Genomic DNA, 18,179 nt, shown 5'->3' on the forward strand with positions numbered 1-18,179 from the left:
ATAATGAGGTATATAGGCTACTACAATCTAGGCCTCAGGCCTTTCTCATAGGGCCTACTACTGTAATTTACTTTTGGCACTGCTTTTTTATATACCGTGGGACTCCCGCCTCGGCGACGGGGAATGATTCAGGTATGTGAATCTATGAAAGACACCAAGACTGGATAACTGAAGTTACAGGTAAGTAACTTGTTTTCTTATTCTACACCCAAACCCTAAGTTTATTCCTAAAGTCCCCTCGAACTTTCATCTAAATTAGCTGGTAATACTTAACTAATTTTTTCCAAATTCTCAGACATCGACCGAACGTGCACTTCACTCTTTGAAACTTAAACGGTGCTTGAAGTTTTATTTGGACAGAACTAAATCTTTTTGCAAATCCAATCAGCTCTTTGTAGTCTACAGCCCACCAAGAAAAGGTTACCCTCTCACAAAGCAGAGCATTTCTAGATGGATATCTAGCACTATTCTCTTATGCCATCAAAAGGCGGGCCAGCCTTTGAGCTCAAAGGTCCGTGCTCAATCCATCAGAGCCATGTCCATTTCCATGGCGTTGCTTGCTAGTGTGTCATTGCCAGATGACTGCAGAGCGGCTAACTGGAAGAGTGCACACAGATTCACGCAGCATTACTGTTGGATTCTAAAGTCCTGCGAAATGCTGCAGTAGGACAAGCGGTTCTAAGGCATCTTTTTCAAAAAAGGGCAGCCATTTCTCCCCGCCATCTGTTTTCTTCTTACACACATTTTGCATATTGTTTATATGTGTATTTGTATTATCTTTTACACTAATGATATGTTGTGTTTAAACAAAATGTGCTTATTACTTCTCTTTACTCTGATTCAAGGATGTGAATCTATGAAAGTTCCAATAATGGAGTAAGAAAATAAGTTACTTACCTCTAACTGTAATTCCCCAGTGTCGGAACTTTCATAGATTCACATGCAACCCACCCGCCTCCTGTGAAAAGCTCACCATGATCAATCCCCTTACAGTACTAGGTATGCGCACTAGTTGTTGGAAAATCTGAGGGACTAGAGCTTCTCTCTTGAATATTATACAGGGTGGTGTTGCCTGATTTGGTTGACTTTTAAGTTTATTCTTTTTTTAAAAATATTTTTATTTTTCATTGCATAAACACAAACAAGCATGTCCCTGAATCCTCCCACCACTCTCCTTCATCCTCCGACCCTTAACATACATATTCGACGCTAGTAGTACTAGCTCTGTATTGATCCTACCATCAAATAGGGGAAAGCAACGATCAACAGTCCATATCCCTTCCACACTTAAATCCTTTGCCACCACATGCAAATCAAAGACCTCCATCCAGCCCATGATACCGGCGCCATTTCCCCCACACTTTGCCAAATTTTTTGGGGCACCCTCTTGCCTTGTACGTGACCCTCTCAGCAGCCATATACAGGTCTATTCCCCTACGCCACTCTTCCAGCTGCGGGCACTCTGGCGCCCCCCACTTCCTGGCCACGTCCCTCTTGGCCACCACCAAGGCTAATACCAGAAAAATTAATTGTGGACGACTCACATCCACTTCATTCGTCATACCCAGGAGGACCAGCTTAGGGTCGGACTGCAGAGCCACTTCCAGAACTTCTCCCAATTCCCGGAGCACCTCTCCCCAGAAAACCTGTATGTTTGGGCAGGACCAAATGGTATGAAAGAAATCTCCCTTCTCAAAGCCGCACCTCAGACAACAGGGGTCCAACGTCCTACCCATTCTGTGCAACCTGACTCTATCAAAGTATGTTCGGTGGAGCACTTTGAACTGTATGAGCTGGAGGCGAGATTTAATTGCCACTTCCCGAGGGTGCATCAAAACCATCCCCCAGTCCACCTCATCCATGGCCCCTACACCTCTCTCCCAGGTTTCCCTAAGTTTCCCCAGCCTATTGGGCAAATTATTCATTAGGGTCCTATAGGTGAGGGACACCGCCCTATGGGTGATCTGCTCCTGCAGCAAGCGTCCCTCCAGTGGAGCATATTCCGGGAGAGGCTCCGTTAGTGCCCGCTCTGCCCTCCAAACATGTCGCAGCTGCATGTATCGAAACGACTGTGTGTGACTAAGTCCATATTTCTGTCTTAGTGCTGCAAATGACTGTAGCTCCCCCCTCCTCATCATATCTCCCAGCGTCGAGATGTCTATCGCATCCCAGGCCGAGAACCCCTTCAGCTTGTTCAACTCTTTCAGCCAGGCACACTTCCAAAGGGGCGTTTGTCTCGTCGGCTTACCATCCCGCCCTATTGCCTTTGTCGCACTAGCCCAGGCCCCCAGGGTGACCCTCGTAGCCGGGGGCAGTCTGTTCTTCCCCTTGCCACCATATAAGAAGTGTATACAAGTGTGTTTTTCCATTGTGTAGTGTTCTAGTGCATATGTAGGGTAGAGGGCCGGGGCATGTATCCATTCATTTACAGGAGTCAGGTGTTCCGCCCAGTAGTATGCTTCTATGTTGGGTAACGAAATACCCCCATCATATTGATGCCGCTGCAGGGTAGAGATCGCCACCCGGGGCTGCTTTCCCAGCCACAGAAAGGCGCGCCGTTCCGCCTGTATTTCCCGAAAGACCTGGCTCCGGAGAGGGAAGTATTCGTTTATTCTTTTTTTAAATAATGACTAAGATATGTCACTAAACCGAAAGGCCTAAGGCCTCTGTTTTAAGGCTATTAGGACGATTTAATTTCTAAGGTACTGGTGACTCCTATCTCGATGACGTGGAATGATTCAAGCATGTGAATCTATAAAAGATTCCAATACTGGAGAACTACAGTTACAGGTAAGTAACTTATTTGTTTCTTTGCCACCCCAAACTCTCTCACCAGTTGGCTAAAAAGCTAGTTTGCCTTGATAAAAATTGACTTTCCGTAGCAAGTGGGTGCGTAGATGTTTTGAGGCTGTTGTGAATCCTGAGGTATATTATGGGTAATGAAAGCATGCCTGATGACCATAATTTAACCTTGTTGAATTCAGAAGGCGCCTTTTGACATGGCTGCTTGATTCATCATGGGAGTTTTAGTATTATTGTGGCAGGTATATAATGATCAGCATAGTCCTTAGTGTGATGGAGTGTGTTGGTTCTGTGAAATGATAAAAATTTGTTTGATCTTGCGTTAGGTTTTTAACTGGTAACATTGATGTTTACCTTGTTACACAAGGTTGAACAGTTATCAATTTCCCAGCTCTGTATTGAGTGATTAATAGGCTGCGCTCTTAAAGTTGTACGTCAGTGAAGCTGTTGGGCCCTTAGGGTGGGGGAAGCTCAGTGAGTTAATTTGGATTGGTGGGAATGTGTGGTACATTCCTGCTGCGTAATGAGCCCAACCTGTTAATAGGCAAAGCATTATAATTGTGGATGTTAACTGTATTACTCTGGATAAGATTCAGTCATCATAGTGCAAGCCCGCACCTTAATATATTTTTTGCTATTGTCACTATTTGTAAATTCAATGAACATTTTGTTCACGCATAATGGTCAGGGTTTTTCAGCCACTGCTTGCAGGCGTCTAGAAATCTCCACTGATGACGGTGAATATGACTTAGTGGTGGATGCTTGTTTTCCTACTGTGGTTAGAGATTAGGGTTCAAATGAGGGTGATTTTAGAAAATCAGTTAAAATTGTACATTTGTTTTTTGGGGATAAATGACTAATGTCATGTCGAAATTTTTGGACATTTGGGGTAAATCAACAGTACATGTAAATTTGTTATGAATAGATTTATGAAAACAAAGTTTCACATTATTTAACATTAGCCAAACACCCACTGAAGACTGCTCAACAGGGTAGGAAATGTTGGTGTTGGGTTAATTCACAAAATTAATGTCATCTCTGAAATCTCATGTACAAATTTGGGTATCTTCTTTGCTATTTGGAAGTGCAATTTTGCATTTTGTTTCAAAGCATTGTTGGAATGTGGCGAGGGCAAATGTCTTCCATTCTTATCTGTTCTACATAGTCTGCCTATTTAACATATCATGGTTTTAGGGTTTCATGTGGCTTGATTATGGGGCCTAGTCCTTCGGCTTCAGATGGGTGTATCATGACTTTATTTTGTCATTGCCTTATTTCACCAACAAAGGACCTATGTGAACATAATATATTTTCTAACTAACTTTAAATTGGTAAGCTGGCTCAAATTTGGAAAATACTTTTAAAAACGTTTTTTGTTTGTTGTCTGAGCAGTGCTCTTGAGCAGTTTGCATACAATTTGTAATGGCAAAATGCAGATATGGTGTCAATATTTGTTTGTGCTATTTATAGTCCAACTATTATTTATTCATTTCTCTTCACTTATAATTGGCCATCCTGTGACCTACTGAATAATTTATCAAACATTACATTTTACTAGATTTTTTTTCCTGCTCCTAGATATCTTCAGGAAGTAGGTTACACGGATACCATATTGGATGTTCGATCCCAGAGGGTCCGCTCTCTACTGGGACTTTCTGGCTCTGAACCAAATGGTTCAGTTGAGACTAAAAACCTAGAACAGATTCTCAACGGGGGTGATTCACTTTCGCTCAAACAAAAGGGACAGGATATGAAAAGGTAAGTCACTAACCAGACTTCTCGTGAAATTGAGGAAAGTGTCCTCTTATGATGTATATTTTGTTCATGAGGCTAGAGTTTAGTATTGTAAACGACTGCTTAATGATTATGAGCCTTCTATTTAGGATAAAGTACCCTACCAAAAAGAAGTTAGTAATTTGTTGAAACAAGATGTTCAAATCAATTTGATTTAGTTCAGATCAAAAATGGTTTGTCTTAGAATCTGTAGAAACATGTAGAGAGATTTTATCTTTCTTTTAATCAAATAAAAAGTTTTGCATAACTATGTCCACTTTACTGATGTTTATTTTAGAAAAACATATCAGAAGATCAAAAAGCTACTTCTCGTTTTCTTTGTTTAATTTAAAGCTGTAATTTGCTCTATCTTTTATTTTGGGTCCTGGCTCTGCCAGCAAGCATTATGATTCAAACCAACCGTAATAACTTACTCTCCAGCATTTGATCTTTCGTAGATTCATGTGCTTGATTCACCCCTTTGCTAATGCTCCCACATTGTCTTATAAAGGCAATGGTAAACATAGCCTGGAAGGCTTTAAATAGACCTACATTAGTAGACTATGCCCATCTTTCAGAAAGATCCACATTTTAACTATTCACATAAAGGCACAGTGAACACCTGCCATTCTCCATCCCCTCCCCTTCTCCACAACCCACCCCAAGGCCACCATACCTCATACAGCTACCGCATGTCGTGCATGAAGGGAATCCCCTAAGCTGTATGTAGCTGTCTTTATCCAGTATTTGGGTGTCTTTCATAGATTCACATGCCTGAATCATTCCCCGTCGTCGAGACGGGAGCCTCCGGTATATAAAAAAGGAATGTCCTAGAGACATACATAGAAAAGAATAGGCCTAAGGATCCCACCTTAGTGTCCTATACACGTCCTTTTGTAAAAAGGACCTAAATAGAGTTGGCCCAAGGGTCCCACCTTAGTGGCCTATATGTGTCCTTTTGTGAAAAGGACCAAAGTCAAGAAGCCAACCAATCAGCTACCACCTCCTTCTAGAACCTTCCTGTCAGGAGCCCAGGTCTCTCAGATTTTCTACCGCACGTTGTGCTAAGGGAGTCTCCTCTGAGCTCTGCTCAGATTCTGTGTTTATTTTCACTTCATTAAATAAGTTTGCTTTTCTACTATTGATTATCTTCAAATACATTCTTTAAAGAAGGTCTGGTAAGGTTAGAGCCTGTGCTTCTTGTTCCAAGAAGTTGCTCTGCTCTGTTTCTCACACTGAAGGTATGTCGCACTCTCTCAAGTAAGTTTTTGAGAGGTCGTGAAGGGCGACTTTTAATATGGTTAAGACTAGAAAGGAGGTTTTTTTATTTATTCTCCAGTTACTGTGATGAGGCGTTGCCCTCAACGTCTAGGAGACCTCAAAAGAGAAGAGAATCTCCTCAGACTGATTCCTCAGGGGGACGTCCTGAGAAGGCCCTCAAAAAGACCGCTCAAAGGTCTTCTGGGCGCAGTCCTTCAAAATCTCCTCACTCTGTGGTAAAGGAGAGTAAAGGACTTGCTTTTGGAGAAAAATCACATAAAAAAGACGACTTCTGAGCCGTCAAAATCACCTCCTCTGATCATGGGACCCTTCAGAAAGGGCGTCTTCTTTACCTCCTGAGTTAAAGACTAGCACCATCATTGCCTATTACAGCCTCTTCGTCTACGATGGCTCGTCTACGATGGCCTCATCTACGATGGCTCATCTACGATGGCTCATCTACGAAGGCTCGTCTACGACGTCGTCTACGACGGCCTGTCTACGGCGTCGACGATGGCCTCATCTACGATGGCCTCATCTACGATGGCCTCGTCTACGATGGCCTCGTCTACGATGGCTCGACGACGAGAGCGTCGACGACGAGAACGTCGACGACGACGAGAACGTCGACGACGACGAGAACGTCGACGACGACGAGAACGTCGACGACGCTATGACTGCTCGTCTATGACTGCTAGTCTATGACTGCTCGTCTATGACTGCTCGTCTATGACTGCTCGTCTACGACGGCCCGTCTACGACGGCCTGTCTACGGAATCGATGAGGGCCTCGTCTACGATGGCCTCGTCTACGATGGCCTTGTCTACGATGGCCTCGTCTACGATGGCCTCGCCTACGATGGCCTTGTCTACGATGGCCTCGCCTACGATGGCCTCGTCCATGATGGCCTCGTCTACGATGGCCTCGTCTATGATGGCCTCGTCTATGATGGCCTCGTCTACGATGGCCTCGTCTATGATGGCCTCGCCTATGATGGCCTCGTCTATGATGGCCTCGTCTACGACGGCCTAGTCTATGATGGCCTCGTCTACGACGGCCTCGTCTACGACGGCCTCATCTATGACGGCCTCATCTACAGAGGCTAGTCTACTACGGCGTCGGCCACCTTGTCTACGACGGATCGTCTATGGCGTCGTCTATGACTGCCTCATCTAGGACTGCTCGTCTACGACGGCATAGTCTATGACGGCGATCTACGAAGGAAAAATCCGCCAATTCTGGAATTTCTTATAATGTGGTAGAGAGGGCTGCTCAACGTTTTAAGATCTTAATGACCTCTCAAGAACAGGCCGGCTTCTTGTATGACTTTAAAGAACCTCTCAAGAAGGCTGTAAGGTCAATACAGATTATCAATTACCTATAGTCAGAAGGGGTAAGGGTCATGCAGACACCCCCTCTGTATCACCAGTTGGATAAGAAGTATAGGGCGCCAGATACAGCACCGGCGTGTTTAACAGGACATCCTAAGCTGGACTCTGTAGTGACACAGGCGGCCCAGAAGAACTCCAGGTATCCTTCGGCCCCTTTTTCCTCAATGTCGGCAATCACGGTAAAGGCCGTGAACGCTCTAGCGCTCTTGGGACGCTATCATGGACAATTGTGGGCACACATAGCCCCGTACCTGTCGGAATTGCCAAATTCATCCAAAGAGGAAGTAAAAAGGATTCTGCCAGATGGTGAAGCATCGGCGTCGGACACTATAGTCTGCGCGATGGATATCGCTATGACAGGATTCCTCAAGTTGGCTGGAGCAGCAGTCTTGCGGCTCCAAGGATGGCTAAAGGCAACCTCTTTCAGTCCTGAGGTGCAAACATAGGTTTTGGACATGCCATATGACAGCCAATTACTAAGGGGCACAAAAAATTGACGAAGCAGACACTGTGAGTGCTTTGGGCACTCTTCAGTATAAGAACCAGTCCTTTAGTAGAAATAAAGGAAGTGGACAGTCTTCCCACAGAGGGAATTATCAATACAAGTCTTCCTACTCTTCAAGCCAGAGTAGACCGCAATACCAACAGCACCAACAACAGCAAAACAAGCAATCCTCTTTTGGGAGGTCGTCCTTTCAAGGTAAAGGACAGCGGAAATGACAAAAATCTACGGCTGCTTCTATGACAGATCTCGATTATGCTGCAGATAGGAGCTATAGGGAGATTACCTCCATCTCGGAAGGGATAAGGGTTTTATTCCCACTTCTTTTGATCCAGAAAAAAGACAAGAAGTGGAGACCAATCTTGGACCTCAGGGCCCTCAACAAATTCCTAAGAAGCAGTCGTTTTGCATGGTAACGGTCCAGGAGGTCTTGCGACTACTGTATAAGCAGGATTTTAGAGCGTCCGTAGACATACAGGACGCTTACTTCCATATCCCAATTCACGGGAATCACAAAACGGTACTTGAGATTTGCAGTAGCGGACAGACACTTGGAGTTTTGCGTTTTGCCCTTCGGGCTCAAGTCTGCACCGCACATATTCATGAAATGTCGTGCCACGGTGGCGGCATATCTCAGACAGTGCCATCACCAAGTCTTTCCGTATCTAAATGACTGGCTGGTCAAGGCTTCATCCTTAAAAGATGCGTCCAGGTCATCCAACGCCTGTTTAAAGCTTTTCGATTGCTCGGGTCTCACCCTCAATCAGGAAAAATCGGTCCTACAACCTTCTCAGTACATCAGTTTCCTAGGTGCAACCCTGGACACACGGTCGGCAAAAGCTTTCCCATCCAGAGAGAGGATGAACAAGCCTTTTGCACTTGCTGCTATAGTAGCCTCGAAGAAAGCCTTGACAGTCCGCCTCTTCAAATCCCTCCTGGGGATGATGTCAGCGTGTATCCTCCTGATTCCTCACGGTCAACTACGATTGAGGAATCTTCAGGAGGCGCTCTCAAAGCAGTGGGTCCAATGCACAGGGTCATTCGAAGGCCACATAAAAGTGAATCCTCAGATGGTCGGAGCCCTTCGATGGTGGATGTCATCTCAAAACCTGTCTCAAAGCTTGTCATTCCTGCTTCGGCTACTCCTCATATTGCCACAACAGGCGCCTCCTTGGAAGGCTGGGGAGCTTTTCTGCAAGAGCTACAGATAAGCGGATAGTGGTCTCCTGTGGAGAAGAAACTACATATCAATCTGCTCGAATTGCGGGCGGTCTTCCTGGCTCTTCATGTTTTCCTGCCAAGAATCAAATATTCCCTGGTGCTCGTCCGGACAGACAACACCACGACTATGCACTACCTCAATAAACAGGGAGGGACACGCTCGCTGACACTCTCTCGCGAGTCGCAAAAAAGTCTGGTATTGGCTCATACTCCACCATGTAACCCTAAGGGCGGAATATGTCCCAGGCGCGGACAATGTGCTCGCCGATGCGTTGGGCATGCAGAAAACATCGTCACACAAGGGGGAGCTAGATCAACAACTTATCGACCAGATCTTCTCCAGATGGGACACGCCGCAAATCGATCTATTTGCGACGAGAATGGACGCCAAATGCCCACACTTCGCAGGTTGACATCCCCAGTCAGGGTCTCTAGGGAATGCATTTTCCATCGCATGGCGCAAGCGTCTTTGCGTACGCCTTTCCGCCATTCCCGAGGCTTCCTAGAGTCTTCAGGAATATTTCGATGGAGCCTTGTACTCTACTTTTAATAGCCCCAACTTGGCCGAGGCAACATTAGTTCAGAGCGCCACCGTCTATCCCTGGAGCCGCCGATCCACCTTCGGCAGTATCCATCGCTCCTCACAATGTACAACATCCGGATCTGAAGTCTCTCAGGTTAGCTACCGGGCTCCTGAGTTCCGAGAGTTCCACAATCTGAATATTCCACAAGACTGTAGGGACATTCTTGCCAGAGCAAGGGCAGATGGAACGACCAAAACGTATTCCCGGAAATAGAAGCGCTTTTGTGTTTGGTGTGCAGATCAAAACATTCGGCTTTTCTCCTCCTCGCCGGAGCAAATCTACCTTATCTATTACATCTGGCACAGTAGGGCCTAGCCCACTCCTCCATTAAGCTACACTTAGCAGCAATATCTCGTTATAAAAGAACTTCAACGAGTCTATCTCTCTGGTCAAGCAGGTCGATTCAGCAATTTCTAAAAGGATTATACAGATCTTTCCAGCCAGTAAGTGTGTTGCCACCTGCCTGGCATCTCAATGCGGTTCTTGACCAGCTCATGAAACATCCGTTAGACCCAGTACACAGTGCTGTCCTGAAGTATGTCTCGTGGAAAACAGCGCTCCTCCTGGCACTCACATCTGCAGGGAGGGTCCGTGAGCTACAGCAGTTTTTTAATCCAGGATCCTTTTCTACGGTTTTAAAAAATGACAAAGTAATCCTGAGAACCAATCCTAGGTTTATCCCAAAAGTCCCGTCGGACTTCCACCTAAATGAACCTGTGGTTCTGCGTTCCTTCTTTCCAAACCCAAGCATGGCAACTGAAAGACCGCTGCATGCTAGGGATCTCAACAATGCTTGAAGTTTTACATTGGCAAAACGAAAACATTCAGGAAATCTAACCAGCTCTTAGTAGCTTACAGTAGACCTAGGAGAGGTCTACCACTTACCAAGCAGATCATCTCCAGATGGATTTCTGCAGCCATTGCTTTCTGTCATGACCAAGCTGGACAGCCATTGCATTCCAAAGTGAGAGCGCACTACACGAGAGGTATGTCCACTTCTATGGCCCTCTTCGCAGGGGCGCCAGTCATTGGCATTTACAGGGCGGCAACATGGAAGTCGCCGCATACATTCACTAGGCACTAATGCCTGGATACGGAGCTGAGGAAGGATGCAGTAGTGGGACAAGCAGTGTTCAGCTATATATATATATATATTTCAGGTTGGTGAGCCTTCCTCCGTCCCTCCATCCTTCTCTGGTATGCACATTTCTCTACTAATACTTATTGTGGATGTCTAATGATGGTTCATGCTCGCATGATGTGTATTATCTAAGGAATAGTATATGCTGTGCCATCAGAAATGTGCATAATATATTGCTTGCTACTCTGATTCAGGCATGTGAATCTATGAAAGACACCCAAATACTGGATAAGAAATGCGTTACTTACCTGTAACTGCAGTTATCCAGTATTAGTGTCTTTCATAGATTCACTTGCACCCTCCCGCCTCCCCTGGAAGGACTCACCTATCTCTCTAACAAGTTTACGCCTACCTAGCTTGGTGCGTACGAAAATCTGAGAGACCTGGGCTCCTGACAGGAAGGTTCTAGAAGGAGGTGGTAGCTGATTGGTTGGCTTCTTGACTTTGGTCCTTTTCACAAAAGGACACAGATAGGCCACTAAGGTGGGACCCTTGGGCCTACTCTATTTAGGTCCTTTTTACAAAAGGACGTGTATAGGACACTAAGGTGGGATCCTTAGGCCTATTCTTTTCTATGTATGTCTCTAGGACATTACTTTTTTATATACCGGAGGCTCCCGTCTCGACGACGGGGAATGATTCAGGCATGTGAATCTATGAAAGACACTAATACTGGATAACTGCAGTTACAGGTAAGTAACGCATTTCTTATGCATTGGTCTATCTCATCTACATATATCTCTCCAAAACTAATTATTTCCATTCTAGAGCACCTTTCTGACCTCCGTTGTTTTTAGAGGGTGGACAGTCGATTTATCATTTTTATAAGAAAGGCCTTGTAGCAACAGTGGGAAGCTAAGCCTCCAGTGTGTAGATCTCCATAAGGAATGCTTATATTTTCTGCAATTGGCCACAAGGCAAAATACTGCAAAACATGCCTGACTTTCTTTACAGAACCCAGCAAAGACCGGGAGGCCAGACTTCAGTTAGGGCTACAAAAATGAAAACACAAAACATACCATCTCTGTCGGTGATAACTTTCAAGGCTCATCTCAACTGCCAAGGAAAAGTGTCTGCCAACCCTAAATCTGATACTCCTATGCTGCTAGAGAAAACACACTTGGAACTGATCCCTAAATTGTTAAAGCATCTGCTGTGCTGATGTGAACAAAAAAAAACACTGTTGATGACCACTGTCTATGAAGAAATCAGATGTTTTCCCGTCACCATTTCAAATTCTGTAGACAATGGCATAGATGCAGCACCACCATCAATGGCATCCCGATCTATGTGACCATCAACCAGGACCACAGTTCTGACTACACGACCCCTTGATGGTCTCGTCGATGAAAACTCCTTTGGAAAAACAACAAACTCTACTTTGAATTCTGAAAAGGGGATTTCAATTTCTTTGATGCCTGAACATACTTCTTGAAGCAAAGTATGACTTTTTTACCTAATTGACTCAGGCACAGAGAAATCAGACTATGAGCTTTTTGTCAAGCCTGGAGCCCGACTCAGTGCAAGGGTTAATTGCTGTTATCTATTCTGACGACAAGGAGGAAGGTGAGGTACAGGAAGATACTCCACTATTCACAGACCTAGAGTAAGAAGATTGTATTGCTCCAACATCTGGACCATCTACTCCAATTTCAATAAACTCCCACTTGATGACAGTAGGTTTTCACTCTAGTATAGTGCTTTTAAAATGTTTGACTTATCTATTTACCTAATACAACTAAATAAACAGATTGCTTTCTATAGGATTTAAGGAGCCTGGTACAGTAACACCCACCATTAATCACATCTGATGGCCTCAAAGTGATAAACTCCTGCTACAGTGCATGTGTGTAGGAAGCTGGCTCTGAATATACAAAAGCAAAGTAATGTATAGAGTGCACAGAGTCCGATGGATCCCAAAAGACTTACAAAAGTTAAAGTAGATACTACCTTATTCTCTATTTTTGGTAGTATGGGCGAGCAGTAAGGTTTTATCACGGGGTACTGTTACGCATATCAGATAGACATTTAGCCGTAGACTCCTTAAATTAGAATATCCCCAGGCATCAGACTGGATCCCGAATATTTTTTGCAGCAGCAGCTCTGCGCGCCGGGGGAAGGCGCCACACGACCCCGCCCTGACGTCCGAGCGGTCATATAAGCCCCTCACAGCGCACTGATGTCAGTTTCCTTCTTTTCTGCTTGCAACGTGGATCCCGAGTAAGTGGTTCCTCTGGCCTGTTTTCAGGCCCCTTTTCGATGCTTCGCGTCTGGAACAGTCTGCGATGCCTTCAGGCTTCAAGACTTGTACTTCTTGTTCGCGGCAAATGTCCGCGACGGACCCACTTCTTATCTGTATGTGGTGTCTGGGCGAGCACCACACCTCCACGGACTGTGACACCTGCCAACGCCTTAAGCCGAAATCCCGGCGGGAGTGCCGGATGAAGGTCCTTTCGGCACGGCTGTCCTGGTCAGAGTCGTCTCCTCCCCCCGCCTCTTCAACGCCAACAGGCCCCTCTCCTTTCCAGTTCCGCGGTCAATCGCCCTCTGGGGCACGGAGCGGTCGCTCGCCACTTGTTGGTTAGTCGCGGTGCATGTCGCTGAGATCCTCTACCTCACTTTCTTCTGTTGTCGGGGACACTGGTTCCCGGAACAATCAGGACATGCGCTCCGACAGTCGCCCCCCCCCCAGCCGCCCTATCTGGGTGCGGGGGCCACTCGGGCCCAAATGGAGGTCTAAGTCGCGGCTTTGCAGGCTTCCCTTGGGTCCCCTCCCATTCCTGAGCCCTCTTCGGAGGCCTCCGCTACTTGCGGGGTCCCCAGCGGACTCGCTGGTGGGTTCGCCCCCGGCTTCGAATGAGCCCTTGCTCCCCAGGGATGTCGGCGATATGGTGTCAGGGCGCTGCCCGGCTGGGTCCCCCTCTACGTTCCACATGGCGTTGTTGTGGCGCAGCCCGGCTGGGTCCCCCTCTACGACCCGCTGCACCCCTGTTACGCCGCATAGTCCCGTGGGGCTCCCTGTGGCATCGCAGGTGTTGCCGGTGCTCAAAGCTTTCCTTTGAGCACAACCCGGCCTTCCGGGCAGGCGGCAGTTCCGGCATGGTAAACTAGCCTCCCCGGCTCTGCTTCTTTCTTCGGAGTCAGAGCCTGCTGTGGTTGAGGCAGAGTCAGCGCCGGAGGCTTGCCTCCCCGGCTCCGATTTAAACACAAGAAAACCTAGGGGTCTAGAGTGTGGTACCTTTCGTACACTTAAACCGCAGCGCCAGCTTGCTGGAAAACTCTAGTAGGGGTGGAAAACAGATGCAACTGAAATAAAGAGGTGTAAGTGATTGTAACAACGAAACCCGCTCGGTTTTGAGGATTCCCATCAAACACTTGTATGATCAAATTCTATCATCTGGTCATCCTCAGGGGTCTGGCGTCTCTAGATCATTGAGACAAATGTCCCCTGTAGTTGAGCGGGGTCAATGCCCACAAGCACTCAGTAACCAGTGATAGACTGAAGATGGGTATAGGTGCAGTGCAAAACTAAAGAAAGTGGTGAATTTAAAATAGAATAGAGGGCAGAAAAATAGATTTATTAGGACGCTGTCCTCTTCCTAATTAAAAACAACATGAACAGTGCAAGGATGCAGTATGGAAGCAAATTACTGCATGCCAGGCCAACATGTTTCAACCTCAAAGGGAAGGACCCAAGGTTTTCATCAGGGCCCTGTTCACAACGTTGCCACTGCGTAGTGAGAAACTAATAATTTCAAATATTACAGATCCAGTGTAATAACCAAACAAAAGGATACAGCGTATGGGTTCAAAACTCCGCCGTGCAGAAGGTTCCAAACAGTGATCCTATTCTGCCGGGGAGTAGACCTCACCTCACCTGGACTCTAACTCAGGAATAAAGGGGAGGCCACGCTCTCTCCGTCGTTGCCCCAGTCAAATGCTGAGTCAGGGGGAGACCCGTAGGTATCCGAGCACTTTACATTGGGCTACATAATATTACAGAGAATGAAAACAAATACCCATTACGTAAAAAATTTAGCAACAAATTGGGAGAGGAAAGAAAGGTGAGACAAATAGAGAGGAGGCGGGAAGGGGGGAGCTTAAAGGGAGATGATGTAGGAAAATAAGGCCCAGAGACGAAAGGAAGTCTGCCCAAAGACCGACTGGGTAGGTGACCTCCGAGGAGGGAATCCACAGCCCAGTCTTAGCTGCTGATGGAAAGATCTCCGAGTCAAGTGTCATGGAGGGTGAGCATAAGCGGGGTCGGGTGAGTGCTGATCCAGAACAGGACGATGACCAATGATTTTAGATCAAGAGAGATACTTGACCCTGTGGAACGTCCCAGCAGCTCAGTTTGGGAGTGCCCCGGTACCTCAGGAGTCCCCCGCGGCGTCAGTCAGGACTGGCTCCAGTCGCCATCTTGGGGACAGGCACTGCATCAAACTCCGCCTCCGCTTGAGATGCAACCATTGTGAAATACAGAGGGGAGGTGGGGCTAATAAATCACGGTAGCCTTTCCAGCAGGAGATGTGGACCAAGGTCCAGCAGGTCGTTGGGCCAGGAATCCGAAGGTGTAACAGGTACTCACTGTGGACGGTGAAGGTTGAGCTGAGCGTTGGGTGCTCCTCACGGCAGCAATGGCACAGGCCCATGATTCTAGGGCACGGGGCATCTACCGGCTCGCCAGCCGCAGCGACGGTGTGCAACTTAGGCTGGGTTTGGAATTTTGTATTGTTGTTTATTTCGTTATTTTATTTATTTTTGGCATTGGTGTCCCACTGCTGGGGGTTCGAGCAGGCTTCAGTCTTTCCATCGTGCGTCCTGTACCTGCGCCATTTTAGGGACAGGCATGAACAGAATGGTGGTGGAGCGCCTGTAATTGCCGCTGTGCCTCGCACAAACATTCCCAGTGTCAGAGCAGGAGTAAGTAGAACACCCATGTAGCGCTCCCTAGCCCAATCCAGAAGTGTGTGCTCCTCAGCCCTCCCCAGAGGTGTGACTACATAGGGGGCTACACAGCCCTGAAAAAAGTTTCGCAATTGGATTCCTCTCTCCTTCCCAAGTGGCAGCCAGGCTACCTAAACAGCAGTCAATGCAATCTTATGGGAGGAAATTAAGTTATCAGTTTAAAGGTAAGTACTTGGTTGTGGGAGTTGGGTTTCTCTGGGTTAGAACCAGGGTTCCACCAGGGTCGAGAATGCACAAACAGTACCCTCAGAGGCACTAGGGCGGCTGGGTGAAGATTACTGAGACCCAGTGTTATCCAGTGGGGGATAGAAGGGCTGGTGGCTGCTCCCGGGCACGTCACTTGGATGTGGGTGCAAAGCTCCTAGGGTTTAGCTCAGGGCAAGGGGGATCCAAGTTAGCACACAAGGTGCATCCACAACGGCACAGGGCAGCCGGGTGCAGTGTGCTATATGGACGTCTGGAGCCCTGTTGGTTTCAATGGGGAAGCTCCGGTCAGGACAAAAACTGCAGGCTCGGGCATGAAGATCTTCTGGAGGCGACCACCGGTTGTAGAGGTAAGCTGGGATGTCGGGGGATGCTGGGACACCGTCAGTTGGGCCACCCAAGGCCGTGGGACGTTGGGTCCCGCTTTTCTTTTGGCTTCAGGTTTTCCTTACCGGCTTTGGTTGCGGTTGGGAGGGATCCTCCAGATAGGGCCTGCAGGCATTGTCAGGAGACTTGAGGTAGGTCAAGGATCACCAGATCCCAGGTCAGGATCACCGGGGAGACTTCCTCGTGGAGTTGGGCCACTCGAGCCGTGGGCATCGGGTGCAGAGTGAAGCAGACTTGTGGATTTGGCCGGAGCCACAGTCTGTTGGTGAGCAATTCTGGTGCTCGGCAACAATTCCAGTGCTCATGGGAGCCCTCTGGGCTCTGGATGGCTGCTGTCTGCAGGACACACTGGGATTCTGCTGGAGCAGGTCGAGATCAGGACAGGCCAGTAGAGTTGGTGTCCTCCTCTTCCTTCAGCACGCCTTTACGGTCCTTCTTCTTTCTTCTTGTCTGAGGAGGCAAGGTTCGCGGTTGCCCCTAAATACTAAATTGAGGGGCTATTCTGGTAGGTACAGGTTCCTTGGGCTGGGTACACACCCTATTAGGCCACCCTCCAGTGGGAGGGGGAACATAAGCCTCTCTCTGGTTGGCTGGGTAGTCCCTGCCCCCCCCCCCCCCCCACTCTTCAATATGACGGGGACTGAGAGTTGTGCTTCACCTTGCCTCCCCACCTGAGGGGTGAGGTTGGCAAAGGTGGGCACACCTCTCCTCCTATCTTGGTTTTCCCGCAGATTCTCCCACCCAAAGTGGAGGTCAGAACTAGTGGGGGCCACCTGCTGGGAGCAGCAAATTGCTAGGTCAGCTCACAAAGGCGACAACCCTTTGAAGCTTCCCCTTTGTGGACCCAGCCCATCCTGGGGGAGGATGCTTTACAGCTCTGCCCAGGATGTGCTTTGTTTCATAACCCTGAGAGCGGAAGGCTCTCGACCCAGGAGTCCAGGAACATGTCTGGGGGTGGTAGCTGGCGAGCGGCCAGTCAGCCAGGACACTCGTCAGGTCGTTTTTCAGGGGGCATCTCTAAGATGCCCTCTGAGTTACTTTTGCATTAAATCCCATACTGGCATCAGTGTTGGTTTAATGTGCTGAGAAGTTTCACAGTTTAGTAAACCCATTATAGTGCATTATAGTGCTGTGGAGTTCGGAATGACAAACTCCAAGACCATATACTCTTTGTCTTTGCTGCACTTAAGAATGTCTAAGAATTGACAACTGACCTATGCTATAGGCAGTGGTTTGTACGCATGGCACACAGGGATCACTGCCCGATCAAGATTAGTTTCTCCATTGGCTTTTGTGAGGAGTCGGACATTAAGAAAGAGCGTGGGGGGGGGGGTAGTTCTGCTCTACTCCCTGGTAGCTGTTTTCCACATCCACAGTCAGTCGCTTCGAGCGCCTGATGTTTCAGGCAACTTATCTTGGACTCGAGCATGTGGTTGTGCTATGGTGGATAGTCTTTTCTAACGTACTATTAAATACATACATGCATCTTTTCAAGCCTCAAACTCTTCATAAGTCTCCTGACACTTAAAACATCTACCGAAGTAAAGCAGCAGATGGCCCGTATAATATAGTCCCTGTCATCAGCTCGTTTGAAGGCAAAAAAATTGCTCTCTGGAATTAAAGTGGCACAAGGAGCACGTAAAAACAACAAAGTCAATTGAGCAATAAATCAAGCAATGTTAGGTTTCTTAAAGAGTAGAACTCGTATTAAACCGGAATTTGCGGAAACCGGGAGGGGAGGCCCTGCAGCCTTTGCGGTTGGCATAGAGAATGTGATGCTTCACCTAAAAAAGTGGCTTCCAGAGAGAAAGTTAAAGATATTGTTAGTCAAGCTCATCCTAATTTTTCATCTCCTTTAGCAATGCACGAAGATAATGAGTCTCCCCTTGCACCTTCAATGGTTAATTTAGCCTTTGGAGTAAATACTGGTGCACAAGAAACTCCAG

At 47.3% G+C, this 18,179-nt stretch overlaps 1 protein-coding gene across 3 annotated transcripts in view; it reads left to right on the forward strand.

The window, feature by feature from the left end:
• Window positions 1–18,179, forward strand: part of STRN3 (striatin 3) — a 984,550-nt gene that overhangs the window by 387,946 nt on the left and 578,425 nt on the right. For all 3 annotated transcript variants that reach the window (XM_078659406.1, XM_078659407.1, XM_078659408.1), the window contains exon 5: window positions 4,381–4,560. In XM_078659406.1, the coding sequence (XP_078515532.1) occupies window positions 4,381–4,560 (180 nt within the window). The remainder of the gene's footprint in view (window positions 1–4,380; window positions 4,561–18,179) is intronic.

The sequence above is a fragment of the Lissotriton helveticus genome, chromosome 9 (genome assembly GCF_964261635.1).
Source record: "Lissotriton helveticus chromosome 9, aLisHel1.1, whole genome shotgun sequence".
Classification (NCBI taxonomy): Eukaryota; Metazoa; Chordata; class Amphibia; order Caudata; family Salamandridae; genus Lissotriton; species Lissotriton helveticus.